Source organism: Mobula birostris, chromosome 2 (genome assembly GCF_030028105.1).
Source record: "Mobula birostris isolate sMobBir1 chromosome 2, sMobBir1.hap1, whole genome shotgun sequence".
NCBI lineage: Eukaryota > Metazoa > Chordata > Chondrichthyes > Myliobatiformes > Myliobatidae > Mobula > Mobula birostris.
In genome coordinates, this window is record NC_092371.1 from 233,179,104 (window position 1) to 233,191,232 (window position 12,129).

At 37.0% G+C, this 12,129-nt stretch overlaps 1 protein-coding gene across 1 annotated transcript in view; it reads left to right on the forward strand.

Annotated features, from left to right (window-relative positions):
- Positions 1-10,460, forward strand: part of gopc (golgi-associated PDZ and coiled-coil motif containing) — a 57,428-nt gene extending 46,968 nt beyond the window's left edge. Inside the window, exons 7-8 of the mRNA XM_072251611.1 lie at positions 4,186-4,366; positions 5,764-10,460. Of these exons, the coding sequence (XP_072107712.1) occupies positions 4,186-4,366; positions 5,764-5,876 (294 nt within the window). The 3' untranslated portion in view covers positions 5,877-10,460. The remainder of the gene's footprint in view (positions 1-4,185; positions 4,367-5,763) is intronic.
- Positions 10,461-12,129: the final 1,669 nt, after the last annotated feature.

Sequence of the window (12,129 nt, forward strand, 5' to 3'; positions counted from 1 at the left end):
GTGCTGTGGGAGGGGTGTGGGACAGATGGCGAAGAAGTAGTGCTAGGGGCCGGGGCTGTTGCGGGTACAGACACACCCAACCCTGAGACACCAGACATTTGATTCCAAACAATTGGTTTATTGATCATTACAGAATGTCTTTCTGGTGCTTCCCACTCCCTCATCTCTCCCTTTCCCTTTACCCAACCATAATTTCCCTCTTCCTGTCCCCTTCCCACTCTCAGTCCTGAATAGAGACCCATATCAGAATAGGTTTATCACCCCTCACATATGTCATCAGCTTTTTTGAGGCAGCAGTACAGTGCAGTACATAAAATTACTACAGTACTGTGCAAAAGTCTTAGGCACCCTAGCGAATATATATGTGCCCATGACTTTGCATGGTACTGTACATCTTAACCCTGCATAACCTCATAATTATGTTTAGTCAAATATATTTCATCAGAAGATAATCTGTGTTCAAGCTGGTTAATAGCAAGTACACACTGTATGTGCCACAGAAGGTAATGATCAGCTTTAGCAAGGGAGGTTTTCATTATCCATTCTTGACGTTGAATGCTAGGTGCTCATACTGAGTGTGACTATTGTTAAGAAACCCATCTGACATTGACATATAATTACAAAGCTTTACCTCAGAGTCTTTATATTCTGCAGTGAATGATTCATCTCTTTATACCACAATGTCTTACCACCATCGACAAGATGCAAGAATGTGATGGAATATTCTCAATCTTCCAGTGATGATAAAACAATGGCAAGATATTTCCAAATCATTGTGGTGTGTTATTTGATGGGACTGTGTGGCACTTTTGGTCCCATGCATCTGCTGCTCTTGTCCTTCTTGATGATAAAGGTAGATTTGCAAGCTGCTATCGGTGTATTTTGTCGGTGGGCACCCAGGCATGGTGAAACAGTAACGGAGGGAGTGAATGAATTTTCACTCTTAACAGGCTATTTGTTCAGAATGGTGTTGGAATCACAAGGATCCAGACAAGTGGGGAGTATTCCATCATATTCCTAATCACTCTTGATCTGTGGAGAAGGTTAGGATGGTGTCAGGAAATCAGTCAATTGTTGCAGGATACTTAGGATCTGCTCCTTTATGTGGCTTGTCCATCTGTATTTTGCATATTGATGGATGCCTGTGTTGATGATATTCAATGATCAGGTTTTCTTTTGTTTGATGTGGTCACTGCCAGGGATTTTTGATGCAAATGTTACCGGTCACTTGGCAGCCCATTTATGAATCTGGAAAAGGGATAGTAGATCTATTCAATTCAACAGGATTAAAGAAAACCCCAAGGCATTCTACAAGTATGTGAAGAGCAAGAGGATAAGACGTGAGAGAATAGGACCAATCAAGTGTGACAGTGGAAAAGTATGTATGGAACCGGAGGAGATGGCAGAGGTTACTTAATGAATACTTTGCTTTAATATTCACTATGGAAAAGGATCTTAGTGATTTTAGGGATGACTTGAGGCGGACTAAAAAGCTTGAGCATGTAGATATTAAGGAAGAGGATGTGCTGGAGCTTTTGGAAAGCGTCAAGTTGGAAGAGTCACCAGGACTGGACAGGATGTACCCTCGTCTACTGTGGGAAGCAAGGGAAGAGATTGCTGAGCCTGTAGTGATGATCTTTGTATCATCAGTGAGGACAGGAGAGGTTCTGGAGGATTGGAGGGTTGCGGCTATGGTTCCTTTATTCAAGAAAGGGAATAGGGATAGCCCAGGAAATTATGGACAAGTGAGTCTTACTTCAGTGGTTGGTAAGTTGATGGAGAAGATCCTGAGAGGCAGGATTTATGATCATTTGGAGAGGCATTATATGATTAGGAATACTCAGCATGGCTTTGTCAAAGACAGATCGTGCCTTACGAGCCTGATTGAATTTATTGAGGATGTGACTAAACACATTGATGAAGGTAGAGCAATAGATATAGTGTATATGGATTTTAGCAAGGCATTTGATAAGGTACCCTATGCAAGGCTTATTGAGAAAGTAAGGAGGCACGGGATCCAAGGGGACATTGCTTTGTGGATCCAGAACTGGCTTGCCCACAGAAGGCAAGGAGTGGTCGTAGATGGGTCATACTCCGCATGGAGGCCGGTGACCAGTGGTGTGCCTCAGGGATCTGTTCTGGGACCCCTACTCTTTGTGATTTTTATAAATGACCTGGATGAGGAAATGGAGGAATGGGTTAGTAAATTTGGTGTTGACACAAAGGTTGAGGATGTAGTAGATAGTGTGGAGGGCTACTAGAGGTTACAGCAGAACATTGATAGGATGCAAAACTGGGCTGAGAAGTGGCAGATGGAGTTCGCCACAGATAAGTGCAAGGTGGTTCATTTTTGGTAGGTCAAATATGATGGCAGAATATAGCATTAATGGCAAGACTCTTGGCAGTGTGGAGGATCAGAGGGATCTTGGGGTCTGAGTCCATAGGACACTCAAAGCTACTGCGCAGGTTGACTCTGTGGTTAAGAAGACATATGGTGTATTGGCCTTCATCAATCATGGGATTGAGTTTAAGCGCCGAGAGGTAATGCTGCAGCTATATAGGACACTGGTCAGACCCCAGTTGGAGTACTGTGCTCAACTCTGGTCACCTCACTACAGGAAGGACGTGGAAACCATAGAAAGGGTGCAGAGGAGATTTACAATGATGTTGCCTGGATTGGGGAGCATGCCTTATGAGAATAGGTTGAGTGAACTCGGCCTTTTCTCCTTGGAGTGACAGAGGATGAGAGGTGACCTGATAGAGGTGTACAAGATAATGAGAAGCATTGATTGTGTGAATAGTCAGAGGCTTTTTCCCAGGGCTGAAATGGCTAACACGAGAGGGCATAGTTTTAAGGTGCTTGGAAGTAGGTACTGAGGAGATGTCAGGGGTAAGTTTTTTACACAGAGAGTGGTGAGTGCGAAAGTAACAGGAACAATGTTGCAACATATTTAGATGGAATGCCTGTTATAAATGGATTGCAGCCAAAGTGGATGTGTGAAGAAATGAAACTTTAATCAAACATTTAGTCAAAAGGTGAAGTAGATTTTCATGTATTTTAGTTCATAGAGGCTGTTTTATAAGTGAGTGAGGGAATGGAGTACATTGAACAGTGTTTAGTGTGGCTAGTAGGGAATGGTATTTGAAGATACACAACACGCTGGAGGAACTCAGCAGGTCGGGCAGCATCCGTGGAAACGATCAATCAACATTTCGGGCCAGAACCCTTCGTCAGGACTGAAGAGGGAAGGGGCAGAGACCCTATAAAGAAGGTGGGGGGAGGGTGGGAAGGAGAAGGCTGGTTTTTTCACTTGGAACCTACCAGCCTTCTCCTTCGAGTGTCTGCTTAACAACGATCTTTGGCAGATTGTAATATGCATTCAGCATCACGGAGGAGAACTCTCTTGGCAAGTAGGACAGTGGGCACTTAATTATTAGGTGTTCCAGGCTGGGAGAACAAGAGTGTGAGATAAGCATGATAAAAAGACAAGTATGTATGTTGCACTTGTTCATCACACTCTATTTGGTCTACACAAGTTTAACACAACTACATGGGCGGTATGGTAGTGTAGAGTTATTCCAGTGCCAGCAAACCGAGTTGAAATTGTGTCACGGTCAGTAAGGAGTTTGTACATTCTCCCCGTGTCCATATGGGTTTCCTCCCGCATTCTGAAGGTAGGTTAATTGGTCACATGAGTGTAACCATTGGGCTAGAAGGGCTCATTACTGTGCTGAATAAGAATAGAAAATGCCCTATTTTTCAATTTTATTGCTCTCATCATGAACTTTGGTATTCTGTTGCTTTCTTATAATCTCATTAAATTGTCACTATTTTCATGATTTATTATTCTCTATTTATCTTCCTCATTTGAAACTTATTTTCCAAGAATCGTGATATTTGTTGTTCCAAATAAAATGTATTTTTTCAGATCTACATATATATTAAAAATAATTGGTTAGTAAATTAGTTTAAAAAATATAGAAGTGAACATACTCTGATGCTTTTTCAGAAAATACGGTCGATATTTGCAATTAGTTCAGTGACTTGAAACACAGTCCGTACCTGTATCTTTCACTAGACCATATGCAGCATATCAAGTTTTTATTTCAATATTGACAATAGTTTTGTTTTTTAATAATGTTCAATCTTTAACAGGACTTGACAACTTTTGTTTTTTTTTAAAGAGAGGAGAAATTGAGTTTGAAGTGGTATATGTTGCTCCAGAGATAGACTCTGACGATGAAAACGTGGATTATGAAGATGAGACTGGGCATCGTTATCGTTTGTATCTTGATGAATTGGAGGAAAGCAGAAACGCAGCTGTCGGTAGAAATGATGGAAGTGGGGATGCTAAATCACTACCAGGTAAAAGATTGAAAGTGGACTTGGCTGTGGTATTGTATAGCACAAAAATGCCTGAAGGTGTTAGGTATGGAAAAATACCTTATATCAACACAAAATATTTCAAAGCATTCTGCAACTTTTGTATTATAATCACTGTTTGAAGAGAAACATGGCAAAGTAATCTGCATTATTAAACTTGGATGTAATAAGTAATGCGTGATTAGATGCAAAAAGTGTATTGGCCAAGGAAATGGGAACATCTTCCAATCTCTTTTCAAATTGTTTCATGTCCTATCAAGATGAATCTATTGTCATAAGTTTATTAAAACATGGTACTTGCTCAGTGTTGATTTGAGCTGGTACTTGAGCACAGGACTCCATCAACTCAGAGTTGAGAATACTATGCTCGACTGGGTCCTGATGAAGTTTCTCAGCCCAAAACGTCGACTGTTTACTCTTTTCCGTAGATGCTGTCTGGCCTGCTGAGTTCCTCCAGCATTTTGTATGTGTTGATGAAATTAGACCTATTTGTTTTTGTAGTGAAGTAGTGTTCATGGGTTGATGTCCCATTGAAGAATCTGATCCTCTGAAAATTGAAATATTTGACTGCTGCCCGAGCGCCTGTAAAAGGCCAAACTCTCCATCAGCGGGAGGACCCCCTTAACTCCAGGTTCCACTAGCACTGTCATAATCTTGAGCATCTTGCAAGTTATATCTTTTTATTAAGTGATAAGTTTATTAAAAATTACACATTCTATACTTTTAATCCAAGGGATATCACTGCCTTCTGGAATAAAGTATGTCAAAATTAAAAGTTTGTTGTACTTTTTGCTGTCAATCCTGGGTACTACTGCCATTTTTGTCACACTGAAATTAGCACTTTAATGGCCTGTTACATGTTACATTATCCCACCAACAATGGTGTTGTGAATTTAATATTTGAGTAATCTTGTATATTTATTGGTTGACTAAGCATTCTTGTTTGTTTAAATAATTCACTGAGATGTATGTATAAATACATGAGTTGCATACGTCATCTCACCTCGCTTAAAGTAAACATGAAGTTAGACTCACATTTCAGATTCCCATGTCTTCCTTTGAATTAGTTTAATGTTTTGAAGTTGGAAATGTAATAATTGGGTCAATATTTCATTTCTTTCACTTAACAATTCTATATTAGTTATTCATTCTTCCCGCTAATATGTCCATAGAATTCCCATTTGGTGGTTTATGTTTGTGTCAACATTTGTTAATCCATCATTATTCACTTTATAATGAATTATGCCGCAAAATGATGCTGCAGTTACATATTTTTAGAATGATCAAATTGCAAAAAGTAAATCTTAATGTATATCTTTGCATTCATTTTCAAATATTAATGTTGAATAATTTTCTTTTGTTTAAAAAAAATCTAACAGACCAGAAACCAGTTCTGGATGCCATTTTAAACGGAGATGCAGGAACAAATAGTGAAACAGCTTCAGAAGATGCAACATTCAAACAAAAAGATGGTGCAGAATCCTCATCTTAAGTTGATTTTACGTTACTTGAACACTAATATGGTTATTTCTGCACTTGACTGGTAGTATGGAAGGAACAATGTATGAATGTGATCACGTGTACTAACATGTCAAAAAATAATGTCAAAAAAGCATAACCTTGTTATCTTCTGGATTAAGGGGTTCCAATGATGCCACAAAATTGCTTTATTAACAGTCCTGCATGTATAAAACTATTTTGACTTGGCAGTAAATTTGTTGGAAGATACAAATTTTGAGTTACACCAAACCTCAACTTAAAACTGGAAGGATTCTTAGCATGTACTAGGTGTGAAACAAAATTTAAAATCAAAAAGCATGCATTAATACTGTGTTGTGCACTTTCCCTTTGGGTTCTTTTGTGCACAATATTGGCACAAGAAGCACTTTCAGCATTTTACAATTACAATCTGTCAGTCTTTTCCTTAGATATTTGCTTTGAGGTTGAACCAAAAAGGTTCAAAGAAAATTATGGATTTATATTTGTTTCTCTTTGTTCATGCATAATTAATCTGAAAGTATAATTCCCTTAAATATGTGCAGAACTGTTAAACGGAACCTCTTAATGGTAACTGTGACCTGACCCACAGTCATGTTCATAAAGAGATGTTGTGCATTGCATTCAATATGATTGTTAGACCTGAATTGACATTGTAGTTTAAGTCTATCAAATGTGATATGTTGTAGTAAAATTTAATGAGCCAGTGAGTTATGAATTATTAGGTCACATAGCTGCATCTCATTGGAAGATTATTTTTCTTAACAAAACATTTCAGAATGCAGCTGTAATAATTATTTAAAGATAACCCGAGTTACATTGTTGTTGTAAGTACACAGTTCCTATATACTGTATATCTATTCAGCATTGAAATGCACTATTTGTAATTATTTAGTTATTCTGCAAAGATGTTAAATGTAATGTCTGGTAAAGTTGAGATGATAGTGGTATATTTTACATAGTATCACTTCTTCAGGTAACTTGCACCTTTCCAAGAGTACAGTTCCCTGTACACTAGTCACTTGCTAATTCAGGATTAGTAAAATTCTGATTCACACAGTGCAGCTACAGTGTAAAATGCAATTTTTTAACTTCTGTAAACATGCTTGAGAATGTTTTCAGTTAATGACAAGAATTTGGATTATAAAAAAGCTGAAGCTGCAAAAGATTAGTGTACACCTAGTAAAAATAGTAACTTATTTTCTGTACACAGGAAGAGTGATACTTGCCACTCCTGTTTTTTGTGTATTTCCAAATGGAGGTCAAACTCTTTCTGTTCATATTATAAGGAAACAAATGCTTCACTTTTTATACTGTATGTTTGTTTTCAGTTGTACTAATAGTTACATTGCCATTTTGCAGTAAGTAGCTCAAAGTTGTAAATATGTACCCATTATTGGACTTTTCTATTTATAAAGTTACTCTGTTTATGGTGAATGCTTATTTTTATGTTCTCCCTTTCCACAGCACCCAAGGCCCCCTCTACCCCCAGCAATCTCTGTCCTGTTCTCACTCTCACTCCCTCTCTCTATATTGCTTTCCCTCTCTTTCTCTAGCACAATGTACATTTTACATGGCTTTAAAGTTAATTTATAAAACAGTGGTGTCTACAATTAAGTATATTCATTTTAATTGTTACACTTTACCATTTGGGCTAAGCTGCTGAAACAGTTTCGAGTGACATTTTCTTCAAAAAAGTTGCATATCATTTGCAATCACTACTGTTTCTGAAGCTGAATGTGATGCTACTCAAATGGCAAAAAAAATCTTCTTGGATGGCAACTAATGTAGAAGCATGCATGTTCAGAATTTGTGGGGAAATTATATGTTGTACATTTATGAAAATATAGGATTTATCTCAACACAATTGTAAATCAATTTCTTTTAATAATGACTGGTAAACACTTTCTAGAAAGCTTTTGACAATTTTGCCATCGACTTCTGATTTTTCAAATTTAATGGCACTGTTGTAAACACAAAATAATCTGCAGATGCTGGGGTCAAAGCAACACTTACAACATGGTGGAGGAACTCAGCAGGTTGGGCAGCATCCGTGGAAACGTCGACCGATCTTTTCCACGGATGCTGCCCGATCTGCTGAGTTCCTCCAGCGTGTTTTAAGTGTTAATGGCACTGTTCTCTTGCCTACCTAGAAAACTGTTCATCTGAAAATCCTGTTGTTTAATTTACTCAACTACTGGTATTTGTCCACATTTACATTTTTATATAAAACTGGTGTCAGTAATGAATTCTATTTACTAGACACTGAAGCCTCACTTCTTTCTTTCAGCACCAGCCTCTTGCTGTGTCAATTGAACAAGAGAGAACTGAAAGAGCTGTTAGTTTATTTTGTTCTATTCACTAATACAAAGTGTATAATGTATTGTATGCCTTTTGTTTTACAATCCAATATATTTATGCTATATTATCATTTCCTTGTGTCTTGGAAGATCTTAACTTTGCCTAGATGACAATATTTTTATATTTTGTAGTTTGGGTTCTGTGCACTTGCGGAAAGCATAACAATGCCAAAGTAAACGGGGAAGAGAAAGGTAATTTTTTTTCAGGATTGTAAAAGTAGAGATTAAATTTCTTATGCCCATTTCGGGTAACGGAACCTGGAAGGATAGAAACATAAAAAATTACATAAAAAATGTGAATTTATGTAAGAACCATTTGATTATTTGCACAGCTTTCTTTCATGTATTTTAAACTCTGGTTCACATATTTAATCAAAATGTTTGACTTTTCCAGGGGCTTCTATTTTTTTTTCAAAATGTGCAAAGGATATACTTAAACCTTGCATAACATATGGCTTTATAAAACCGTAAGATATAGGAGCAGAATTAGGCCATCTGGCCATGGAGTCTGCTCTGCCACTTCATCATGGCTGATCTGTTTTCCCTCTGAGCCCCAGTCTCTTGTCTTCTCCCCGTATCCCTTCATGCCCTGACTAATCAAGAACACATCAACTTCTCCCTTAAGTAAACTCAGTGATCTGACCTCCACAGCCGCCTGTGGCAACAAATTCCACAGATTCACCTCTGACTAAAGGAATTCCTTATCAAGCATTGTTTTGTCATTTCCAAATATCTTTAACCAGTTTTATGAAGATGATAATGTTACTAGTCACAGAAGGAGTCTGAAACCTGTTTGTAGCAGTGCAGAGCCAATAACCAGAGTTACACCAGCACACATTCTGTTCATTCTGTAATCATCAACACGCATAGTTCCACACAATTGATCAAACGGCCAATAAAATTTTCATATTGGTACAATACTGACATATGCTACCAAAAACCTAACTTGCTTTCCTATGCATTGATTGGAGTGAGACTATACACTATAATAACAAACTACTTCAAACAATTCACCAAAACTAGGTTGCTTTCATATAAAATTTGAGATGCAAAGCTAAAACTGCTTAGGCAAGCAAGCAACCAGTTTACATAGGAGGTAGGCGTCAAAGGTGACTTACTTGATTTGTTGGGAACAGGCTTGTCTTTCATGTTTGCTTAATAACTCAAAACAATGTTGTTGTTTGATATGTTTATGGTGCTGATGTATGCACTCAGAAAACTACTGCAGAGGTATCATGAATACGGCTTCTTATTCTGTACTGCAGCCAACAAATGGACATGTGTTTGTACCCTTTTCCAATTCAATTATTACCAGAGCATAAGGGATGCCTGCTTTGTAGAGTCTTGTCTTGCTAACAAAAAAACTATAACCATGAGTTTATGTTCCTCAGTAAATCTCAATATTTTAGTTCTGAAAATTCAGAATAAAGCAATTTTCTTAATTATTCTGGGGGAAGAATTTCCTAATGGGATATGTTGGGAAGACAGAGAAGTGACAACTGAAAAATCTTTGTCAAATACAATCTTTCAGTTGGTTCCCTCTACAACTAACATCTGCAACTGCATTTTATAACTAGATCAAGCGGAATGTAATTTATTGACAATGTTATATCTCAAATAAGGTAATGAAATGGTTTGTGTGCTAAAAACTATGAAATTTTCAAAGTGACCTCCATTGACCTTTTGTGGCTAAATGGAGTTCAGGGAAAACTTTATTTTTCTGCCAATTTTTTTCCCCAGTGGGTGATGGCTTAAGTTATTGATATTTATGAGTATGCGTAATATTCTGTGAACAAGAATAAAAACAAACTGGTTAATACTCCCAAGTATGGAGAAGAAATTGCAGATAGTAAAATTAGTATGGAATAGCAAACATGCTTAAAAATACTTTTGTAAGAAACATTCTCCTCTATTGTGATAAAGGTTTTGTTCATAAAAAACTCACAAAGACAAAGGGTCCGTTGGAGTTATTTGTGTTTCAAATTTAACTGTATTTGTCAGTGAGGAATGTTGGTGCTCAGTATTTAAATAGAATATAAGAACCATATACTTGCAATGTCTACTTCATGATCACAAATTTAGGAGCATTGTGTATGTTGCTGGCTCTATTATCACCTTTTGACATCAATCCAGTTTGAAAGTCACAATATTGCCCAAGTGATATTAACAATTGAACAAAAATGGAATATAACAAAAATGGCACATCAACTAGTTGCAATACACTCAATTAAAAATTTCTGAAATGTGTAAAGTTTCATTCTTAAGGACCTTTGATGATCTTTGCTTACTTACTTAAGAGAAACATCAATGAAACAGATAGTGTTAGCAGACTGCAATAACATCAGGTAGATGAGAACCCTTGTCCGTTGTTCATTTGGGCTTTTTTTGTGGACTATATTTAGATAGAGCAGGACTTTCATCTGCTGAAAACGTGACAAAGTTTAAAGTAATTTTTGTTATCAAGGTACATATACATCAGCCTACACAACCCTGAGTTTCATGTTCTTGTGGGCATACACAATATATCTATAGAATAATAGGTTTAACAAAATCAATGAAAGACTGCCCCACTAGGATGTTCAACCAGGGTGCAGAAGGCAACAAACTGTGCAACTACAAATAATAAATTAACAAGTAATAAATATTGAGAACATAAGATGAAGAATCCTTGAAAGTGAGTCCATTAGTTGTGGGAACATTTCAATGATTGGGCAAGTGAAGTTATCACCACTGGTTCAAGAGTCTGATGGTTGAAGGGTAATAACTGTTCCTGAACCTGGTGGTGTGGGTCTTCGGGCTCCTGTATCTTCTTCCTGATGGCAGCAGCAAGAATAGAGTATGTCCTTGGTGGGTGGGGGTTGGGGGGGAAATGACCATGATGATGACAATTGAACCTTCTTGAAGTTGGACCCACTGTCTGATAACCAGCAAGTTAACCAGTGACTCTCTGGGACCTACACAGTACAATATTTTAGATTAATTTCTTTTCAACTTTCAGTGTCAAAAATCTGGAATTTTTGCGTTTTCTTTGTAGCCAGTATTCAGATGTCAGGAAGGGCAATGGGATCGAACTTTCCTCTACTGTACATAGACTCCATACACCTGTTCAATTGTAATAAAATTAATGGAATAGATGCGAAGAGGGTGGTTTAAAATCCTATTCTTGTTACCAATAAGCCTTTGTGTAATTTTCTAATGCGAATGAAAAAAAGTAATTAGTGCTTTCTAGGATGTTGGTGAATTTGAAAAACAATTCTCTGTCTATGGCAGTTTACAATTCCCAATCATTCATATGCACATTTTATTGAGGATGTCGATTGAAATAACATTAAGAGAACTGAGAGTTTTAAGGACATAAGGCACAGGAGCAGAATTAGCCCATTCAGCCCATCGAGTCTGCTCTGCCATTCTATCATGGCTGGTTTATTATCCCTTTCAGCCCCATCCTCTTTCTTTCTACCTGTAGCATTTAACAACTTTACTAATCTAGAACTTTTCTTTCTTTTTCAATATTTTTATTAATTTCTTACAAAAGAATACAAAGTACAGTAGGATATATAATATATATCGATTACAATATATTGAAATCACAGATGAAGTGTAATTGCCCCATATCCATATAAAATTAAATTTAAACATAATATTGAAAAGACTTAATTTTATTATACAAAAAAATCTAAACCCACTACCAGAAAAAAAACAGCTGTTAGGTTTAAAAAAAAGAAAAGGAAGAAATCCTTAACATAGTAAAACATTATTAGCCAACATCTGTGCTTAATAGCAAATTAAAGATTTTGAAAATAATTCAAGAAAGTTCCCCAAAATGTTAAAAAAAAATCTTGTCTAGGTTCAGAAATTGAACAGCGAATCTTCTCTAAATTTAAGCAA